This window comes from Calidris pugnax, unplaced genomic scaffold (genome assembly GCF_001431845.1).
Source record: "Calidris pugnax isolate Ruff unplaced genomic scaffold, ASM143184v1 scaffold349, whole genome shotgun sequence".
Taxonomy (NCBI): domain Eukaryota; kingdom Metazoa; phylum Chordata; class Aves; order Charadriiformes; family Scolopacidae; genus Calidris; species Calidris pugnax.
The window spans coordinates 1,062,977-1,086,602 of NW_015091088.1; the positions used below are offsets into that span (position 1 = coordinate 1,062,977).

The following is a 23,626-nucleotide window of genomic DNA, read 5'->3' on the forward strand; positions in this document are numbered from 1 at the left end:
TAATCCTTTTTCTTCTTTTTTTTTTTCTTTTTTTTTTTTTTTACCACAAGGAAGTGAATTTTATGTGGTTGTGATCATTAAATTACAGTAAATGATTTGCCCACAAGAGAAAAAAAAAAAACAAAAAAACAGAACAAAAAAACCCAACCAGAGTGCTTTAACATAGGGGAGGCTGGGACAGGGCAGCTGTTCATGACCAAACACCCTTCCCTAGCTTTAAAACTCCGTGAGCATCACTGTTTCTCCCTGGCTGTGGCATTTAATGACACGTCAGCTCATTGCAGGTGAGGATTGCCCACCATTTGCTTTTGCAACCCGGGTATGAATACCAACTTTCCAAAAGCCAATTGCTTTTTTAGCTGCTGCAGCAGCGATGACCCACAGGTTAGGAAATTATTTAACACCTTATCACTCAGGAAAGCAGCAAGCTTCACCTCCAAAATACCATTAACTTTCAAAATGAAAGCTGGGTGCCCGGTGTACTGGGATAAGGACAGCCAGGTCAGTCCAGATGGTGGCACAGAGCTGCCACCACCCTGGACCAGGAACATGCTCCTACCATTCCCCAGTAGGAATCACATCCCTGGGATGGAGAGGCTGGGAGGAACTCAGCACCTCCCTCCTGCCGGAGCATCCCCAGGGACCAGCACGCAGCCCCTACAGTGCCAAGGCCAGCCCACACCTCTGAGATGCTTTAGGCTGGGTTATGAGTGGGGGAGCATCCTTGGTGAGGCACCGGTTAGTCAGCGTTGTCAGCTGAGATGAGGACACAGGCTGAGAAAACGTTAATGGAAATGAAAGACGTGCAAGAAACTCTGCACACAGTGCCCCTGAGTTGCCCCCAGCATGGTCCATCCGGCCCACGAGGGTACACGCCACCATTTTCCTGGTAGCACAGAGGAAACCATCACCCACAAACGACTGATGGGTGCGATAGCTGTTGTGAGAGTGCCAGTTGCTGGAGGTCGTCTTCTCCTGCACTGAGGGTGGCATGCCCGCTGATTTCTGAGAACTATGGCTTTTTGCTTTTGTTTTTTCTGTTTGGCTGCACTCCCACGTTCTAACACACACCAATATTTTCTTTAGGGCAACATTAGTCTGACTATTTAAACAACTTTTTGCTACAGTCTGCTTATTCCATGGAAACGTCAGCCTAAGCAAGATAACAGCTACAGTTGAAAAGTACCTTTGTGAAGGTACTGCTGCTGTCCCCCTGGACATGCCAGCTCTGCATCTGCGTGGGCCAAGCAGGGTTTTTCATCTCAAGTGTTCTGAGAGCATGACATCTGGGTTTCCAGACTGGAGCTGGCTCAGCTTTGACCAGCCCACAGCAAGAGCAGGAGAGCCATGAAACCCAAGCACCCACCACCATCCTCGGAGAACCACTGCTGCCAGCCCTGGTGCTGGGCCCACCAGCCACCGCCAACTGAGCAGGAGGAGCAAGGGCTCGTGTTTAACCAAGCTCAGCTTCCTGGCGTGGTCTGCCACGTCCCCACATGAACCAGTGCTCGGGCACAGGCAGGAGGCAGAGAGGAGAGCCCCTGCAGCCCAAGGGAGCTCCCCAGCAGCAGCCCAGCATCTGCTCCCATCTCAGCTTGCCTCCATCCACAGGGTGACAGCGAGGGCAGAGTAGCAGGAGCACATGAAAAACACACAGCTAGTGATGCCCGGGGCAGGCGAGCGTGGCTGAGAGATATGAAAGCCCCACCGGCGGCACAGAAAATACCTTGCAGATTAAATTGGGCAATGCCACTTCTTACGACTGCAACATGAGCCTTCCCATGAGGCTGCCAACGCTCAGCCCAAGTATTTCCTGCCATGAGCCATTTTCATCAACTGGCAGCTCTCCTGCTCCCACTTATTCATCTCAGTTGCTTTTTCCCAAAGATAATCCCTGGGCCCAGCACGGCCCCACGTTCTCCCCCAGCAGCCAAGCTGGGTTTCCCCCAGGGGCTGCTCCACCAGCCTCTGCTCATCTGTTCTCCCACTGCTTGCGCAATGGCCATGCACATCTCCTCAGGCCACAGGGCTGGCACCGAGCACCATCAGCAAGAGGGGGATCAAGCACCAACAGCTCTTTCTCACGTCAGGGCAGCAAATAAAATTGTTCTGCCCTTTTCCCTTCCTGGGAAAGCTCCAGCGCTGCCCCCGCCGCTGCTCCCCCCCGGCTTTCTCCTGCTGTTGTCTCAGGCTCTGACCCATGGGAGCGCTCCCACACACACCATGGCAATCACCCCTCAGCCTTCAAGAGATCTGACCCCAGTTAACTCCAGAAATGGGTTTTCAAGATTTGCAAACAGGGAAAGCTGTGGGGAGAGCTGACCTGGCCGTTGTGAATGGCAGAGGTTACATCACCTTGGAATAAGGGACAGAGAAAAAAAAAAAAAAAGAAATCTGAAAGGTGGATGAGTTTCCTGTGGCATCACTCCTCTACGTGTCTGATTTAACTGGTGTAGCTCAGACTGCACCCACACAGAGGTATTTTCTTCCTCTTACCATGACCGTGGAAAATTCTTACCAAGAAGCATTTTAAAATTTGACTTTGACAAAAATGGCCTGTATAGGATGAGCCATCATTTATAATAATCTTAAATACTCATAACTCAATGACTTTGGATATTTCAAGACAAGTCTTTAAGAAAAGACTACTAAAACATCCTGGCACCACACATTATATTGGGGGAAAGAAAAGAGAACATGCCTGCAAGAAAGATATTTCAGGATAGCCTTCTGATAGTTCATTACAAACTTAAAAGCATTATTATTAATTATACTTGGCAAGTTTTCATAGAGCCCCTCCGTTTTTTCCTATTGTTGATTCCAGCCTTACCAGAACAGTCTTTTTTCTTTTAAATTAATTTTTACCTGTCTATTTATTAATTGGGTCAACTCATAAGCCCCAAAAGGTTTAAATCCCATAGTGAGTAGAAGGAGTTGGAATATACTCATTATCTGACAAAATTGTATCTACGTGCACTTCCAGAATGTTTTTCCTTGGAATCTGACGTTACAACCCCGGTGTGATGGGCAGGACATGTCACGGGGTTGGTTGGTTATCCACTTCTGTCAAGTTTGATGTGAAAGCAGTACAGAAGGGCCAGCATGGGAACATGCACCTCCTGAAACAAAAGATGAAAGCTACTCTTTTAATGAAACCAGAAGGGGGAAGATAAAAAGTAAAGGTAGAGTGGAAAAACCTGCAAGAGGTGAACAAGGGAAACAAAGGGCAGCTTTATGCAACAGCTATTTCACTCCAGAAATGGAAGAGCTGGTTAAGGCACTGATATCTGGTGTTTTTAACACAGAAATTCAGTGTAATTAGGGTTTTGCTTGTACCAAGAAGATAACGGCAACCCAAAAGATAAGATTTAATAGTAGATGAGGCCTGGGAGGATGGAGAAGAGAGAGCAGTCAAGGAACAGGGTTCTCCTTCTCAAAAAAGCAAAGGGCCACTAAGGAAAGTGGAAGTGATTGTCTAAATTTTATTTTTCCACTTTAATCAAACAGAAAAAAGCTTTTGATGACTGTTATAGGATCTATTGATCAAAAATGAGAGCCAGGTCCAAATGAGCTAATATCTCTAACTGAAGGGTAAATAAAGCAGATTGTAATTTTTTTTAGTAAGAAAGCAACTTTTGGTCAACTAGTGACTGTCATAACAAAGCACTTTTTTTTTTTTCTTTCCCAGAAACATGGGGCTCAAACTGATGAAAGCTAGAAATAGAGACATTTAAATAGACATAAAAGGATAGGTGTCAAGGATGAACTGATACAGGAACTAGCAAATGATAGAGCTGGGCACACCACGATAAGATTTCTGCCAAAAAGCTGTTCGGAGGCATCCGCTCGAGCTGCATCCCAAGCAGGACACAGGCAGGCGTGGGGCAGCTGCATCCTCAGTCCCCAAGCTGCTGCCCCGGCCCCTCACTTCTGCTCCTGTGGGATGGGTCTCACCAGCCTGAGCTGCCAACACCTCCCCACTGGGTGGGGAGACTTACCCTGGCAGCTCACTGGGTGACAGCTTGCGAGCAGGCTGTTGCCAAAGCCACTGCTCGCATGAAATTTTGATTTTTGGTTGGACACTCCCACTACAAGGAGCCTCATGTGATGGCTGCTCTGGTCTAAGCAGCATGTTGTGGGTTTTTTTGCCAGAAGAGAGATGACTGTGCCTACTTTAAACTCTTCTGCTTCTACACTTGCTCAGCCCAAACTGCAAGGTAGCTTGAATTTACCTAACTTGCTTGCTACTACAAGGAATGCTAAGAGAGAAGATGGCGTTTCAAAGCAGACCAAGACGAATGGCATAGAAGCAGCAGAGTGATGGTATCTATTTGCTTCCACACCACTTACAGCCTAACAGAGAATTCATCAATTCTCCCAGAAGACCTTTCCGTCTCTTTAGCAGCCGCGCAGTCAGAACTTATGTGCAGCTGTGCTGAGTCTGATGCAGGATCCATTTAGCCCAAGATTTAGTCTCCAGCAATGGCAGAATTAAATTGCCAGGGAAGAAAAAGAACAGGGCAAGTTTATCTACCGTGCCCAAGCGCTCCTCCAGCCTCCAGGCACTTCCAGCTCAGGGGATTTCTGAAGGTGAACATATTTTCTTTTTATTTAATAACTACCAACAGACATCGCTACCAAATTCTCTCAAGTCAAACTGGAGGCAGCTCAAACAGCCATCCTTCCATTTGTTGTACATAGGTACTTTGTACCCTCCCCTTACTTTCTGTCACACAGTTGCTTCCATTTAAACTATACTTGACTTTCCTGGGCCCGAAACGTAGAAGGAGAACAATGTCTTGTGGGGAAGGTGAAGGAGCATTCACCTTTGGAGACAGTGTGGTAGGCGATGGGTGTTTCACTCTGACATGCTGACCCATCCAGCAGCAGCTGCTCCGCTATTCTGAAGATTTTTTTTTTGAGACACTCAACCCAATTTAGGGCAATGTGCCCTCGAAAAAAATCTCGTCTCGATCACTTTTGAAATTGTTGGTATTTGTTGCCATTGATTTTAAGGAAGGAGCTATGGCTGAAAGAGCTGCTTTCCACAAGGCCGTTCAAGATGAGCATATGAAGAAATAGCAGCCACACTCTGCCCACAGGGACAATTAAAGCTTACAACATACCCACTATTGCAGAAAGATTTGTATTGGCAGGTAGATGGCAGCTTCAGTGCCAGGGGCTGCCATAGGTGTTCAGGCTATTCAGATCATGCCCAGACACTGTGCTGGTTAGGAATATAGCCTGAGAGCTGGCAGAAATGCAGCAGATGTAATACTGCTGGGCATACTGGGCATAGTACTGCTCAGGTATCCAGTATGCCCTGTACACAGGGTAAAGAGGCAGCTGGCTTCAGTTGGGAATCTCATCCGAGATCAACTACCCAGGACATGCTGCAAATTATTTCCAAATTGGGAAATGATGGAGCAGAGGAGCTGTGAAGTTGGCCTTTGGAAAAGTTATACGGAGTGCGTGAGTAAAAAGTGAGAAGACACAAGGACTGGATGTTCTGGAAAGAGAAGGTAGGCAAATGCATATTTTTTTTAAAGAATAATTTTGAGTGCTGCCTTTAAATCTTGTACGGAGATCCTTTTTTTCTAAAGCTGCCCTAGCTTCTACCACACACTGCCTGAAAAGCTGTTTTAAGGTACATTTGATCATTGCATTCATATTCTGTGCTAAAACATAATCTAGCAAAAGGGCTGGAGACACCTGAAATCAGCTTTTCCCCAGTACAATAGGACACAGCTATTACAGCATACGTTCCTCCTCCATATGCTCTGCATAACCCCCTGCAGGCCTGGATTTGCAGCGAGGAGACCTGGGGTGACCCCCCCAGGTCCTGGGCTGCAGCCACGGCACCCTGGCAGAGCACACCCAGAGGGCCTGAGCCGGGGTATGGTACTGGGGCACGATCAGCATCTAGCTGATTCACTACTGCAAGTACATAAATACCTACAACATGCTGCTTCAAAGGTGAAAAAATTCACAGTTACTTATTTTTGATAAATCCTCATAAGCATTTCAGGATTCTCCCATTTAATATAATGGATTGCATCTTGCCCCAAGATTCATACAGCCACAAGCGTACTTTACTGCCTAGTTTTAAACTCATAAACCACATTTTACAGGTAGCATGGTGGTTTTGCTGCAGCTGCCTTGGAGATGCTCCAGGATGGCAGGCTGCGATGCTAGTCCATAGGGACCCTGGAGCATAAAGAGGAGACAGCTGAGACTCAAGGACAAGAAGTTTGGTAAGTCTCTAGCACACCACCACTGCCACCTCCAGAAAAGCTGCAATGCCACATTTGCGATGCTGTCCCCAGTGATAAAACACAGTAGGACCACCTCAGCAAAGGTGAGCTGAAGGGGACAACATGCAGAAAGGACAGAGGTTTCTGCACATCTTCCCCTTACACAAGCTTCCAACAGCTCATGTAAAGGGTCATTCTGCAGGATTTGGGATTGACTTGGCTCTACCTGCTCTGCTGGACTCTGCCAGTGTGATTTCCAGGGAGAGCAGCGGAGATGGACCCATGTGTTTCAGTGTGAGGGAGAAAAGGCTAATCAGGAGTGGAAGGCCAGACAGAAGGAGTAGGTTGACCCCAGGTTTCTGTGAAGATACCCTGGTGTGGTTCCCTCAAACATGAACAGGTTGGTTTGGGGCACTGGATCGCCGATTTGCACACAGGTGGGACTTCGGAAAGCAAATCTGACCCTCACAAACACCCCTTCCATGAGTGATCGGTCTGCAGGGACTAGAGTGAACACTGAGTGCTGGCTGGAGCAGCTTTAGGTACCAAAACACTGTCGTCTTATTCTCAGGCTTTGCTCCAATTCCACCAGCCTGCCAATGTTCCTAGCAAAAGCAGAAAGTTTAGAGGGAAAACAAAAGCAACAGCCTGGTTTCCAGCCTCATGAAGAAGAGGAAGGTGCCTGCGCAACAGACAGTTCAGGATCAGGTTTATGTCTGACAAAGCTGCTTCTACCATCTGATTGCAGCCCAGCAAAATTAGAGGTTCCTAACCCAACTCTGAGATGTCATGCAAAAAATTGGATGGAAGTGAACTACAAAGGCAAAATAGTCTTCCTTTATGATGAAACCTCAGAGCAGTAATTAATTTAATCAGCAGACTTCAACACCACCTTTCATAGCCTCAGATGCACCAAGAGGTTAAGCTAGAGGGGCCAAGTTATCTTTGTGACCTTTACCACCAGGAAAATTTACGAACAGCAATTAATAGATTCAGAGGCCGAAAAAATTAACCCAGATAGAGAGCATGTAATAAACCTCTGGCATTTAACTCAGCGAGGTTAAAGCAGAAAAGCCAAGACAGAAGCCAGGCTGTGCTACAGCCACTGACTGCAGCCAAAGGAATTAGCATTGATCTTCTCATGGGAGGAGGCTTGCGAAATGTCACATAGTTGTTATATACTGAGGTCATAAAACTGAACTCATGTATTTCATGCAGGATCTAGAGTTGTTGGACAGTAAGGGAACAAGAGGAAACTACAAGTGACTGTATAGATCCCTGATAAGATACTTTTTCACCCAGTTTTGCGCTGAACCTTGGAACTTCTAGCTCAGTACCAGACTGAAACCCTGGTCTCTCAATAGCATGCAATTAGGTGAATTACTTGGTATAGATAAAGTTGCTCTTTAGAGAGATATTACTTACAGTGAGACAGCATAATCCATAGGAGTGATAAAAAGAGGGGAGGCTCACGTACCAGGTAAAGAGTAACGAAATTCTAACAAAGCTGGGTTTTGTTGGGCACACCCTAACCTCCCCCCCCACCCCACCAGCCCCTGCAGCTCTTCCTGGATTAAAGTAATTCTCTATTCCCTTTCTCTGCAGATTTAATCCATTTTAAGAGAAATCTTTATCTCTGTAATACAAATTGCCTAGGTTTGTTTATACAGCAATAACACCTGGGTGTACCTGAAGGGTCAGCACCTGAGAACTGCAGAGCTGTAGGTAAGTCCCACACACCTTTGGGACACCTCCAAAGCAGTGGTCCTGCTTCTGGGGGCACAAAACACCCACAGGTACCAGCAGCCTAGGCAGGATCCAGAGCTTAGTCAATGCAGCCATTCCAGCACTATGCTCTATTTCTACAAGCGCCACCTCTAAACTTGTCAAGAAATGCTTCATTTTGGGAAAAAGCTAGAGTGGTTAAGTAGAAGAAATAGGGAAATCCCTAACAATACCCACTATCCTAACTAAGCATACCCATTAAACATATCAGACAATGGAAAAAAAACAGTACCACCCTGTTGTGTCTTGTATTCACTCCCAGCATCCTTCATTCAGGAATTTCTGAAATCAATAATTGTCCCATGCTCCTTCACTATAGGCAGGGCTTGATGTATTTAATGGATTTCAGCCAATACTCATACAAGTCTGGTTAATAATTACCTTCTTGTTCTGGCTGGGGTTTGTGTTTGTTGTTTTTTTAAAGAAAATACATGCTACGAAATAGCAATGTAACAGTCACAACTTCAGTGCAATGGGAATGAGTATTGACTTACGTTTTGCTGCTATAAAAAGACGAAATACCTCTCCCCAAACTGACCATATCACCATCCAAGCAAATACACCCAGATCGATGACAGAGTGCCTCGTAGTGTCTGCAGCCATTCTGCCTTCTCCACAACGTTGCCTCTTCCCCACTGCCAGATGTAGGGAGAGCTTCAGGTGTGAGTTCTTCTGAGATGGAGAGGGAAGGGGAAGGAGTCACCCACCTAGCTGGGCTGAGGAGGACCACCTCCAAGGAGCAGAAGCAGGTGCGATGGAAACATTGTCCTGTGGGAAGGTTAGAGCATAGGAAAGGCCCAGGCTGCAATTTAAGTGCTGTGGGTCACTTGAACTGGACCAAATAACCTCTGGCACGGTCTTATTACATCTGTTACCTCATATGAGTTACACAGTCCCCACACTCCAGGAATCTTCAAGAGGATTGCAGTCTGATGCGACAGTGGAAGTTTAAGCTGGCATTCTGAGAAGAACCATCGTCTCCAGGAACAAGTGCAGGCTTGGATTACAGCAATGAACCAGCCAGAACACTATTTCTTCTGTCTTCTTCAAAAATGTTACAAATTGCATTTACCAATGCATCCGCCTTTTGAAGTGAAAGCCATCTGTGGAACTGCCTCCATGATTTCCCCCTCCTTTAGCTGGCTGTAGAGACAGTCTCATACATCAACGGGACCTCCTTTAACACCAATATTATGTGTTTGCAGTGAGCAGGGTATGAGATTAAAGTAATAGTGAGAGCAAATATCTCTCTTTCTTTCATGTCAGGGATGTTGCCCTATCCAGTCAACATCTGTGGCTACCGAACTCAAGGAGGTACATTTGAGGGACACAGATAACAGTACCATAAAGCTTAAGGTGTTTCTTATAGTGGGTATGGTCATAGCGTAGGGCATAGCAGGATTCTTTTGACTCTCAGAAGAGAATATAAGCACTAGAGGAGTAAAAGGACTGAAGAACTCAGAAGTAACTCAGAAGAGTGAGATCAGTGGAAGAAAGCCATTTTGCACGAAGTCTGTAATTTTAAGTTTGTCAGAAATCCTAAATTGACAGAAGTCTACAGACCTGGTTAGGGCTCAACTTCCTCCTGCCATAGTGCCCAATGCCATCAGCAGGGATTTTCTCTTGGTCTCAGCAATATGACTTCACTGCTCATGAAGCCTTCCATCTGCAGTACTTTGAGGATTAACAGACTACCTCAAATCAGTTCTATTCATATAGCTATTAGCCCCCAGGTCACACTATAAATTAAAGCATGGCTTCTGATGGAGCCACAAAACAGCCTTTCAGAACTGCAGTCTTTGCATTTGCCCATGGGATACAATTCTTCATTTACGTAGGCCTTATTAAAAGGTTAGCAGGAACAGCCATGCTAACAGGGCACCAAGTCTCTATCACTTGTTGCATCTTGGAGAAAACAGAATATTTAGGGTTAAGAGCAGCTTTTTCTTTTTGTAATCATTAAAAGATTGCCTAAGAAGCCCTGCCTTGAAGCACCCAGGCAATGAGAACAGCACTCGTATGACCCCTAGAGGTCTCAAGATTTAGGTGAGGAACTGTCTCCACAGGAGCAGCTTTTGCAAGGTGCTGACACTCACAGCAGAGACATGTGTGCCCTGGACTCATTCTCACCATCACACTTCACACTTCTCCTATCTCTTGGGGGCAGAACCTTCAGGCTGGTTTGCCGCTGATACCTCAGGAACCGAGGATCCCAGTGTAATGCTCCTAGAGACACAAAACTTGCTGGGTTGAAGCACTGCTGAGAATTCATGCAGCTCAAGGGTGCTGTGCCAAACAAGCACTTGTCCAGCCTGCTTCACCTGGAACCATGGTGTTGGGAAATGCTCTTTATTATCATTCAAACAACCTGTGCAGGGTAGCAAACATGACATTCAAAAGCAGAACTAAGGCACAGCGTACCTGAAGGTGACTAAGTTTTGCCTGTATCTGAACACCAGAACGCTGAGCTCGCTTGCACCACACTACTGGCTCAGTGCAAGGGAGCAAGGGGACAGTTTACCCATGGGTTTTGGACATTAATGTCAAGTCTTTATGAAAAATTCCCATCCTTTACCTATGAGTAAAGAGATTGCCTCATGATCATCATTCCATTTCCAACTGTGCTAAAAACATCAGAATAAAAGCAACTCAAGTGTAACTTACCACAGTTATCTTGCTGGCAGTCACCCAGAGCTTTAACATGCTGAACAGAAGCCCACGGGACACAATACCTTTAAACAGGTCTCAACCATGTCAAAAGCACATATAGCACTTCCTGGGAGAAAGCTAGACAGGAAATGATTTGAACATACATGGGAACCAGAAGTAATTTAGGACTACAGAGTAGCCCAGAGGAAGCCAACCTTCCAGACCACATAAGTGGTAATCTTCACATAAGTGCCTGGCCACCAGACACTTACCTTTGGGAACTGAGCAGAGGGGTGAGGCAGGACTAGTTTTCCTGGCACTCTTGCCCCTGACTGAGCCAGCAGCCCCTACCCCAGAACAGACCCACTGCTGCAACACAGCCCCAGGGCAGGAGCTGGGTTTGACTTGCTGGCAGTCCCCCCCGGACACAGGCTGCCTGGTGAATGGGATGAGAAATAGAAGTAGCTATACCACAGCAAGAACATGCTCTAGTGAACTAACTCACAGGTGCTGATGAGTGAGACTTTCTGCAATTTTACATCTTTCACCTCATTTTTAGTTAATTTTTCCCTTCTCTTTCCTTACCCTTCTTTTGCAAACACCATGCAGCATTATTTTGCAACACATCTGTGCCAGCTGCCACCCTCTAACCAGCTTTTGGCCCTATAGAGGTCACATCATCACTTTCATCACCATTGAACATGGACTCCACATTTTAGGGAAATGCTTTTCCTGTGAAGGGCTTTTCTAACCTCTGGAGGCTGCTCCAGATGACATTAACCATTTAACTGTATTGTTGGAGTCCATTTTTGCTACAGTGAAACACTAACAAAAGGCACTCCCTGCCACTGCAACATAGTGAGCAGCTTGGCAGCCTTCAGCTAGAACTGAAAATATAGAACGAATAAAGGAGCCGGATCTATTACTTACCTTTGGCACACTAACAACAGAATCATACAGATGCATGCATTAACCACAGTATCATTCTTTATTTGTTCATAGTATATGGACTCAAAAGTTTTCTGCTAAAATGTTCTGAAGCATGCTAATGGAGAGCTCACAAGCAAACAAAACCAGAATACTATGTTATTATACAGTATTTAAGACCGCTATTAATCAAAATTATCGGTTAGTGATGACACATAGCAAGCAAATACCCAGTGAATCACAATTTACTCATATTATTCACTGAAACACTCTGCCTACAATAATCTGGGTTAGGTTTAAGCAATTTCAAGAACCATGTTATTTTTTGGTCCACTCTTCCTTTGCCAGCTTTGTCATTCCATTTAGATTAACTGAAACCAGTGCATTCTTCAACAGATAACACAGGACAGTTTGTGGAGTACAGTCCCCAGCAACTCCCAATACCCTAGAGAAAATCTTATTTGATGAAGAGTGATACAAATAAAAATAATGGCATTTAAAAGAACTAGAAACGGATTTTTATAACAGAGGTGAAAATTTATTGCAAGTGGCTGTGTGAAGAACCTGGTAGAGATAAATGTTCAGAATGGCAGAGGAAGCAAATAGCAATAGCAGCTCCCCAGAAAAATCCTTAATTCTAGGTGGGATACTTAGAAGGTAGTACTGAATCCCTTTTTAAAGAAGTGTTTTCAGGAACTAGAATGAAAACCCCTCTTTAAAACTGCAGATGTGATTTTTTTAATCTTGATTTGCATTTTCTGGATATTCACTATATTGACTTCTACTGCAAAGAACAGACCTAGACATAACAGCTCTGTGCAAAAACTCACCTGGAACTAAACACAGACCACATTCTCTACCCCGCTTTGCTCCCCATCAACTAACATCCCTCCCTCAACAGCTATATTTGTATTTCATCCAGTTGCAAAGGTACCCCTGGATTGCCGTCTCAAACACAACGGCTAGTACTACCTCTGGAGACACGGCCCTGCCATGGCCACACAAAGCACCTCAGGACCCTGCAGGACCAAGAAGAGGCATGACTCAGTTGACCACTAGCCTGCTGCGAGGTCGGCCCCTGCACCTCAGGTAAGGAGAAGGCTGACTGCACCGCCTGTGGGACTCACCTTTGTGGTAGAGACAGACTTGGGAACACCTTGTGCTCCTGACACCTCCCAAGACCTAACATGGGGTTGCAAGATTCAAACCAAAGGAAGGATGGGTTAAACCAGTGCAGCGTGATAGAACAATTGCAGTGTCTTCCTGGTGGCCTTACAGGCCTTCAGCAGTCTGTGGAATACTGACTAGGAATAAAATGCACAAAAGTATTTAGAAAGAAAGAGATAAGAACAAACATGAGCTGGGTAATTGCAATCTGTTATTCCTTACTGCAAGCAATGTAAAACCAGTATTGTTCACTGCCACCTGGCAGAATGGAGTTCTTAAAAGGTGTCTGGAGATAATGAAGCTCTAATTTGCACAACAGAAACTAGATACAAAATTCTCTGCTACCTCTTGTCCCTTCCACACAGCTGGACTTGCCTCTAACAAAAAAAGAAAGATTTCTCCTTTTTAATGGACTTCAGAAACAGTGAGAAGAGAGATGTTCAGCTTGCTCTCCTCCTTTAATTGAGCTCTGCCTGCAAGTACAAAGGAGGTGGTTGCACACCAACTCCAGAGGCCACCTTTGGTCCTATATCCTGTCACTTATTAAAAGATTTTACGAATTAAAATAAAAGTTGACATATTCTTTTCATCAAGGAGTAACAGAAGTTTGTAAGAAGAAAAGATGGATTCTTCCCAGTTTTATAAACAGAACGAAAGGAATTCCCTCTCCCCTACACTCTTCTTTTTCCATCTCCTAAGCAATCATGTGACAGGTCTTCCATTTCTCAAATTGGGACAGAGGTGCACAATCTTGCCACACTCCTGCATTTCTTGAGAAACAATTCTCAAGAAACAATTCTCAGACACTTCCCATGCTTCTGTCAAGGTCAGAGAACAAAGCTTTGTTAACCACAGGACGAAACATGCAGGCAGTCAAAACATGGGGAAACCCACTTCTCTATTTCAAGAAGTCATTTACTGTCCAGGATGATTCTTTGGGGCTTAGCCTGAATCCTGAGGCTGCAATTGCTATGAACAGAAACAAGTTTCCTGGGGTAGCTAAGGGATCTCCTACCTTTCTATATCATTGGAAACTCAACACCCCAATACCCCATGACACTTCATGTTCAGTTCTGTAATCCTGCTCGTGGAAGAGAGCACAGTGAAGGCATCACAAGAGACAGCTTAAATTTCTCCTTATTTAAACACTGCAGTGACTCAATACAAGAGGGCAGAGGTGATCTCTCTGCCAAGAGACTGTAACAAAAAAAAATAATCTGCCAGCTCATTCCTCAAAGGCCTTTGCAGCACACAGATCCCAAACAGTATTTTTACAGCATCTTTGTCCTCCTCAGTAAATATAGTCATCCCTCTGCATTCATGTTAAGCCTGCAGAGTTACTCAGACAAGTGCATAAATAGCTATTTTTCTGTTACTATAATCAGTCTTCGTCATCTCTGGATTTAATCTTCCTCAAAGATTACTGGATCTAAGCATGAGACACAAAGGAAAGAGGAAGAGACCAGGACAGATAGAATTAAACATTCCTGTCACCACTCAGCACTAGGGTTGTCACATATAGTTCTGATTATCTAACTTGCTCACACACTTGGTTGATTTAGAGCATGTTTTTTTCTTACTGAAATAGCTAAATACAGAGATACACAAACTAAACATAAGACCTTGGATGGATACAAGCTACAGTTTAGTTAGAAACTCCTGAGCTAGCTTTAAACCAGCTATCTTAGGTATTGCTGCAATAGCATGAAGTTTGGGTCAGCCCTGTCACCAGAAGTGTGGCCTTGCAGCATCACTTCATGTTTTTACCCTGGAAAATTATCAAGTTCAAAGATGGAACTCTGAGGGTCCTAACATAAGGCTTCACAATAACAATTCAGGTACCAACTTCTGCAGCACCCATCATCTGCTGCTCACATTCTTTACTGAATCTGGGGCTCCTATGAATTAAAAACAGAAAAGTGTTTGTTACAAGAGTATGAACAACATTTGTCCTTGGTAAATAATGGAAGAGAAACATTTGATAGTGCCTGGTGATCCAAAGAAAAGGATAATTAAAATGAAACTGTAATAGTTAATGAATTCAAATAGCTAGGAATAGTTTTCAAGACACATTCTTGTAAGAAAGAATTCTTTAGTACTATCACATCTTCACATAAAACATGCTAGGGAAGTGCAAAGTCTGATTTCAACATCATCACCCAAGCATGATAAGAAGGCCTGTAATCCACTTAAGATCACAAACTTTCCCTTACACATGGGAAGCCCAGAACTGCAGCAGTCTGTTTTGAATAGAATGGCATGGGCACAATCTGAATTTCTAAGAAAGATATTCTGAGTCAGACTTAAGGTCTTGTCTAAACCTGGAAGCTGTCACCAGTGGGGTGAAAAGCACTGAAGAAGAACATGCAGTCATGAATTCCTAAAATATTGCTCCACTTTTCAACACTTTGTGACCGTATTTAATAGTAAGCTGATGTATTTTTCTTCCATGTTTTTCCACGAGTCTAAATCAATACAATATTCCAGCATTCACAAACCCTGTTGCAAGGATCAACACATTCTCAGATATTGTACAGCCTTCTCACATATTGTACAGACTCCTCCCCTGTCACACTCTGTATATTTGATGTACCCAGTTCCTACATGGGAAGAGACAGTAGACAGTAACTCTCTACTTCCTTTATGACACACATAAGCCATGGACAAACCCTTGATCATGGGGCTTCCATGCTGAAGACTCATGTTCTGAACATTTTACCCTTATCTTTAAATACTTTGCTCCCTCAGATTTTGGGACGATATTTTTCTCCACAAGAAAAAAATTGGCAACTGAACAGACAGTATGAGTGCCAAACCCTGAACTCCACAGCAAATGAGTGCAACCATTTTTCTGCACAGCGAAACAGCTTGTCTTCCAAAGAAGCTATTCAAAGCTATGCTGGTTGACTGGGAACTGATAATATACAGGGAATACACTTAAGACTTTTTCCACGTACTGAGTTTATTCTTGGCTAGCCACCCAGTTTAGCTTTACATTAGAGCCTGGACTTTAAGGTTTGCATTATGTATGAGAATCCAGATAAGCTTACAGCATTAATTGTTCCACACAAAAGAAAACCTGCCATTAGCAATTCAATGCATCATTTACATCATCATAATTACAATTTCCTTTCTTCCGATGAATTTTGGCATAACTACTGCATCACTTTGTCATTTTGACTCCTTGCTCTTAAGTTACACCTCTACAGGTATGTTCCTATTACTGCAACAATTATAAAACAATTATAAAAATGAGTTTTATCACATGAACTTTTGACTGGGATCCATTACAGTGTCATTCTGCCTCTCCCACTGCATCTAGAATATCATGGTTTCAAAGTTCACGGTGCTTTGGAATAGTAATTTATCTGCCACGGGCATGCCTGGGGATATTAGCTTCTCACTTTGCTGCATGAGACATCTTCCAGAGCTCTATTAGCCTGAGAGGGTTAACAGGAATTAGCACAGGAAAAGGGGGGTTTGGTGTTGTCAGTGGTACATACACGTTCACATACACATAAGTATTAACAAGCTTGTAAGATCATGCTTTTGTGCTAAGTAATGCACAGAGCACCCTTGGCATTCCTGTGAACAGTTTGAAATCTAAGTATTTAAGAGGATGTAAGAGTGAACAAGGGACTCGCATGGGTTGAACACTGCTGAAGGTCAATAGAATCAGCAGATGCAAAAGTCACAGGCTCCTATTTCAGCAGTCTCAAGCAGCATTTAAAAGACCATCTTGCACAAATGCCCAGGGGAATGAGACATCTAGGAAGGACAGGAGAAGTCCTTCTAATTATTAGGCTCAAGAGAAAGAGAATGCAAGACTGGCCCTTCAACTTGGTGAGAAAGAAGCCCTGGGAAACCAGCTAACTGGAGCCATGGTGACTATAGGGTAACATTCAGCAGCAGAGGAAGATCAAGGTAACCATCACATTCAATAAGCTCAATGGTATTAGAAGCGAGAGACACAGCAGATAGACATGTAGAGCCTATGAAATGATAACAACAGTGATCAGAAAGAGCCACAATGAAAAGATAAGTTAGGAAGACGAACTGAAAAAAGGACAAAAGGCAATACCGTGAAGGGATGATTTCCAGGAGCTGCCACCATATCAAATACCAATTTTTTTCTGGAGAGAGAGAAAAGGCTGGTCAATTTACAAGGTGCAGAGATGCAGCCCTGTGAATACAGTGCTCCCTGCTAGGCTGCCTGCTCCATCACTGCAATGCTCCACCACCATTCAGCCCAAAGCCATGGCCACCACCCATGAAGATGGAGCCCAGAGTGCTTACCCAGCAGCCTCATCAGGGCAGCATTCCTCTACTAAAAGGCAAAGAGTCACTAACAAACCCCTCAGCTGAGCAACGTCTCAACATGCTGTCACAGTCTACAGAATCAATTTGTTTATCATTATAGAATGTAAGACAAAGATCTCAAAAGCACCCCTGTTCCAGAGCTCCACGGAAACAAGCTAGCCCAGTATATACAAAACCAGTATATTTACAAAAGGAATGTCTTCATCCTCAGCTAAGGTGCTTTCCCAATGATCAGCACACTCATAAAAAACACCATAATAAAGAAAATCCACATGAAAAACCTGTCCATCACTTTGGCAACTTTTTTCCACTCAATTCCTTTGGCCCGGTTTGCTTTATGGTCTCGAACACAATTAGCAATATACTCAATATTTTTAATCAGCATTTTGTAACAGGAACAGCAATTAACAGTCTCCCTAACATTCTCACCATTAACTCCATAGTTTTTATTCAAATTTCCATTGAGCTTCTCCTTGAGAACACAGTCATCATTCCTACTGGAAAGGTGACTCCTTACCTCCTTGTGCCTCCTCTGACACCCATCACCCCCCTCTAACTTATGTTCTTCTTCCTTCTCTCTTTTCGGACTTGTGCAATTTTCACCCACATCATAAACAAAAAAGATTTTTGACATGTAGTCCAAAATAATCACCTTGGCCCACTGTGGAACAGGCTTTGCTTCTGAGCCACAGTGATGGAGATTCATTATAATGATCGTCAACGCAGTGGAAGCTGTGATCATGGTCATAGTTGCTATGTAATACTTTCCTGGAACAGAAAATAAAATCATATTCAAGATGCTGCCCTAAGAAAAAAAAATAAATGTAGAAAGAACAACGTGACAAAATTGTGCTAAACATAAGGGCATGTAAAATCAGTTTTTAAATCACCCTGATTCTCTAGATATTTAGATCACACTTAATTTACCATTTAAAAACAAAGATTAAAGCCATTAAAGTAAAACCTCATACTCTTTACTGGCCGCCTTTATCACGTGATTAAGTGACTATTGTATTAGCATGGTAAATATTTGCAAGCCAAAACCACTGATTTCTTGAAGTGGACCCAATCAAAAAACAGCTTAGAAACATGTTTATCTGGAGCCTTGCTCTTTTCCTGATGTCTGTAAAATCCCAGCGTTGACAGCTTCACGTGGCACATTTGTTAATACATCAGGAAGTGGGATTTCTAGAGTGGTGATAACGCTTTGTTGGAGCTATCGGCGCACTCCACACCAGCAGCTGGATGCCTTCACATTCACACAGGCCAGTGAACGCCCAGACCTTGCTCCTGTGCAAGGAGGCAGCTCCCAGCCCCGCTCTGCTGCCCTGCAGCCTCCACAAGAAAAGCACGGGCTGGCACTGATGGCACAGGATGTGCCACAAGCAGGACGTGATCCCCATTTTCAAGGAGGCTGGAAAGGATGGTGAGGGAATAGAAAAAGCAGACTGAGGCTAGGTTCTGGGGCTCCCTAATTTAGACAGCACGATAGGAGGGGCAGGGAAGGTACTGCAGTACAGCAAGCCCATACTCTAGGCAGGAATACTTGCTGCTGCTGTGGGAAATGCATTCAACCCTTCTATTCATTGACCAGTGTTCCGTCTCAGTTAAGCCACACAGTTTTTCATTTAAACAGCAATAACAAGAATAAAAATAATGGATCTGAATTATCAGAATGAAGCTGGAAGCCATCAGGGAGGCAACCTTGTTCCTAGTCCTTCAGAAATCCCACCAGGGCAGCCCCCTGCCCCAGGGGACAGATCAGCCAGGACAGGAGGGGGGGTCCAGCAGAATGCAGATGGGACAGTGCTGACCACCACCCTTTCCACTATACCTCAGCTCTTCTGAACTCTGATGAAAATTAAAATTCAGCATAATGAATTGCCAGGTGTTACAATTCAACACATCAATTGCTAGATATTAAGTCAACCCTGATTGTTCCAGCCACGCCATCCAACCACAGGGATGTGACAAACATATCGTGAAACAGTCTGGTCTTGTGCATACAGCTCTTGCTTACACTTTTTATGCTAGTTCTAAAATTGTCTTCCATTACTAGCTTTATTGCAATATGTGATAAAATATTTTTAAATTTCTAACTATTTTTAATAAATAGAAATAGCTAGGTAATACTTAATATAAACATAAAATAACCTTAAAAAGCTTCAGCATACCTGTACACATTCTATGCACATTTTAAGTATTTCACTATGTTTTAAACATGCAGCACCTTTCTCTTCCAAGATGTCACAAATTACATATAGTCTCCCTGACATACAGTCCTGTTATTAATAAGCCATGTTTAAAGACCAAGTGTGTAAAGCTCACCTATCAAAGGCACGTTTTCAGAGGGAGGCATGATTTCTGCAACCATCAGCTGAAACACGGTCAGAGCAAGCAGAACTGTAACACCCAGAGACACTTTTTCCCCAGAGTCTGCAGGGAGATAGAATCCCAGCGGGGCCAGGAAGGAGATCAAAATGCAAGGCAGCAGCAGATTGAATATGTAGAATGAAGACTTCCTTTTCAAAATCAGTGTGAAGGTCACATCTGGATAAGGCTCAGAGCAGCAGCCATAAGTGATGACGTTCTTAACTGCTGGCATACCATGAATCTCCCATTCCACATCTTCTATGAAGTCAGAGAGGTCACCACTATCAAGAGAATTAATGATGTCTACCTGATTACCATTATAGGTCCAAGACCCAAATGTAAGGTTGCACTGCTGGCTGTCAAAAGGAAAATAAGATACATCCACTACGCATGAGCTCTTTGTGATAGCTGGTGCATCCCACGTGATTTTTCCGTCATATCTCAACACAACATTAGTATTCACTGGTTCTGAAAAGTCATCATCAGCCCTAAAAGACAAAAAAAATTAACAGTCAAGATCAACAGGCGAGAATTTCATGTGGGCTGGGGTGGTAGAGGGGGAAAGTCCCTTGCTTCACATCATAAAAAGCATGTTTCTGAAACCATATTATTTATTTACACTGAATTTTATTAGGAACTTACTATTAACTATTATTTACAGGTACCAGAGCCCATTAATGTCAAATGTCAGTGCTGGTAAATTATGTTGTGTTTGTTGGCCATAGCTTTTTCAAACTTGACCTCAGACAGGATATAGTAGGATAAGAACCAATTCAAAGATGAAAGTAACATGCCTGCCACTACTGGCCTAGGAGAGCAGTCAAGAAGTGCAGCCTTTGTATAGCACCCTTTGGTGGGGACACAATCTTCCAGAGCTCTTCAGCATCCTCAGCAGAAAGCACTTCAGACTGTCAGGGTATTCAATTCCCGGTGCAGAGAAATTCAGAACAGCTTTGCTGTATAGCATAATCAATTGCCAAATCCTATCTATGGCTTTATTGCAAAATATTTAGATGATCAACAACAGATGTTAAGACAAAAAACAAACACCTAAGGCAAGATAAAATGATGCAAATTCAGACTCTGTGGGTCAATTCCTCTTTTAACCCCCCTCTCTCCCTCAGACAAATATTCAAGCTGATTTTCTCCAGCCATACTCACTTGTTATACAGGACAATATCTGGTCTCCAAACCAAATCGCTTGGAATTCTGATAGAATCCAACCCATCATATTTATCTTTGTCCCATTTGAGGTATGCATCATACCAGCTTTGTCGAATCCATAAGTAAGCTGACAAAATTTGGTTTCTTTCATCCTGCATAAAAAGAAGTAGAAATATTTCTAGCTGAAGGTGACAAAAGCACATCCTAGATGCAGGCAGCATTTGTTGCATAGCTTAAAGTGGTGCCCAAAACAGGCCAGAATGCTGACAGGCCACAAGAGTGTGTCTCAAATGGGTACATATGACCATACACTGTACAGAGAGGTTATTTATTTGGGTTTTCTCTTGTCCAAGCCTTCTCCCCTCCTGCACCCTCCTTAATCGCAGTTGTCTGATGCTCTCAGTATCTAAAAATTTCCTTTTGTGAGCTTCAGAATACCAAACAGCTGATGAATTTGGTCTAACAAATTCTCTCAAAGCTTGGTGAGGCCTTGAAACTGTAATTTAGAAAACACAAAAGTGATTTTCCATTCTCCTTCCAGACACTTTTTTTTTGCCTTAAAAGTATATCTGCCTGAAACAAATTTATTAAAAAAAAGTTACTGGAGGCTGAAACAGGGAGTTTATGTAGAAATTAATTGCATCGTAGAAAAAAGCTCTTTCTATTTAAAACTCAGCAGAAGTTGTCTGGAGGGTGTGATACCAACACCTAACTACAAAGGAAGTCCTAACAATTCAGCACCTCTGAGTTTGCACACTTACAACTGAATTCTTAGTCTTGCAATCAGGTAAGAATCTCTAAAGAACTGGAGAACACGACCCTCCTAAGGAGCCATTACCAAAGTTATCACAACAAAATGCAAGTCGTTTTTCCTACTCCAAGCAAAAGGTATACAGCTAGTATATTTCTGTATATCTTTAGAAAAACAGAACTATACTCTTACCATGTCTTTAATTTGGGACAATGTGATCTGAAGGGTGACATTCAGTACTTTATCTGTGTCTTCCACTGGTCTTAGGGCATTTGAGTAGTCTTCAAAAAGTTTGTTAAACAGCATGTGTGCATATTTTCCTTTGGCTGATTCTACAGCTAGACAACACAGATCCATTGAGAACATCAGATTAAGCACTGAGTAGTATCAAAAGACATCCTCTTTCTACATCTTCAAGTAGTATTTGCTTTAACTGTATCATTCACATACTAGAACATCATTTAGTGTGGAAAAGAAGTAAACATGATGAAGCTATTTAAATGAAGACAGCATTCACCTGCAGTAAATGAATAGCTAAGTCTAGCTTTTCACACCTACTGAAAAAAACAACCCTCTGCATACAGAGATTCCTGCCTTTTTTTTCTTTTTTTTGAAAGTAAATATCATTACCTTTATTTTACTGATCATTTTTATAGGTACAGAGATTATTGATTTACAGTCACATCTGCCATGCTAAAATTAGAAGCAAAGTCTGAAGTCAAACCTGCTCCCAGGCTAGTGACTTGTGACATCTCCTTAAATGCAGCACTGATTCCTGCTACTTTTAGAATTTACTCCCCCCCCCTTTTTAAAAAAAAAAACAAAACAACAAAACACTACCACTTGAAAAAAGTCCTTGGACTAATGTCTTCTCCAAACCACGTATCTGGAGAAGATTCTTGCTACCCAGACTTAGTCACTAAGGATAATCCACTGAAACTTTAGATTTTAACTGACACTTTTGCCATCCCACACTGTTTTGTGCATCACAGTTTCTTTAGGCAGTGTCCTTGTTACCTTTAGACAGATTCACACATTCCTGCAAGCAAAGGGCAAGGACAATAACACAAGACTTGCACAAATGCCAGCTGGCACTATGAAGAAAGCAAGCACTTTGGAGCTCATCACTCAGGTGACTCACAGTGACTTCCTGAACTAATTAGAGTTCAAAGCAAACCTTTCTGATTAAAAAGAAATCCTAACGAATTAAAGATTCACAAAGAGCATGTAAATTCTGTATGTACGTGATCATTCATTCTGCCTATGCATCAGAAAGACAAAGTAATCCAAAACAGATTAAAGACTTCTGGAGCTCAACCATGTAAGACACACCAGGACATCAGCTCCCGTCGGAGTAAAACAAACCTCAATGCAACATTTCACTATCAAGCAGTATTCTCACCTTGAAGTATCACCGCTGTGAACAGCAACCACAGAGAGACGCAAGAGGAAGACAGGCTATTTCTCTTCATTTCTGGACCTTAAATAAAACTGTGCACCCAAGAGCACAAAAATGTTTATCACTACCCAAATCTAACAAAAAAAAATTTAAAAATATCAAGTTGCACAGCAACATAAAGTTGCTGGGGCACTGATGAGATGCTAGAAGCAGCTCAGTCCTCCCTCAGCAGCTCTCAGAGTCCCACAGCATAGATGGTCTTTGTCCCTACCACCACCTTGGGGCTCTGATCAACCCTCCCTCTTCTGTAACTTGAGAGCTGCCTCTGAAGCTAATGCTGAGAGAAAACAAACAGATAGGGTATCAATAGGAAAATTGTATTCCATTGCGTTTTTTTACTGGAAATGCAAGATTTGTCCAGTTTATGAAGAACCTCTTCAGATTTCTCTGGTGGGCCATGTTTTTACTGCCCCTATGTTCAGCAACAGCTTGCTCAGAACTGGTTGTGTGGAACTTGTGGCCCCTCAAAGAGGCCATCTCAGTACTTTAATTAGTATACTCACACATCCAATATGTCAAAAAAACCACCCCAGAAAAACCAGCCTAGCTACTCCCATGCTGACAGAACAATGTTTTTACCTATAAGTGATGCCACTTAGAAATGCAGGTACATCAAAGGTGCACAGGCAACATTTGCAGTAGCCCAAGTATCGCTGTGCAAACAAGACCTACACCACTGGTGTAGACAATTGTGAGACCAGTACTCACAGTAAATCAGGAGCAAAACTGGACTCTGGAGATACAAGGCCATTTCCCAATACAGCACAATTCTTCCCA

The 23,626-nt window shown here is 43.3% G+C and overlaps 1 protein-coding gene across 1 annotated transcript; it reads right to left on the reverse strand.

The window, feature by feature from the left end:
- Positions 1–17,313: 17,313 nt before the first annotated feature.
- On the reverse strand, positions 17,314–22,862 carry CHRNA9 (cholinergic receptor, nicotinic alpha 9). The gene is made up of 5 exons (XM_014957789.1): positions 22,793–22,862; positions 21,583–21,728; positions 20,637–20,791; positions 19,431–19,963; positions 17,314–17,870 (listed from the first exon to the last, which is right to left on the reverse strand). The coding sequence occupies exons 1-5, from the start codon at positions 22,860–22,862 to the stop codon at positions 17,314–17,316; spliced, it is 1,461 nt and encodes a 486-aa protein (XP_014813275.1).
- Between the last annotated feature and the right edge of the window lie 764 nt (positions 22,863–23,626).

Coding starts and splice junctions, on each gene's coding strand:
- CHRNA9 (XM_014957789.1), bottom strand. CDS start 22,862: ATGAAGAGAAATAGCCTGTCTTCCTCTTGCGTCTCTCTGTGGTTGCTG. Junction 21,729..22,792: donor CACAGCGGTGATACTTCAAG/GTGAGAATACTG, acceptor TGTGTTGTCTAG/CTGTAGAATCAGCCAAAGGA. Junction 19,964..20,636: donor GATATTGTCCTGTATAACAA/GTGAGTATGGCT, acceptor TTTGTCTTTTAG/GGCTGATGATGACTTTTCAG.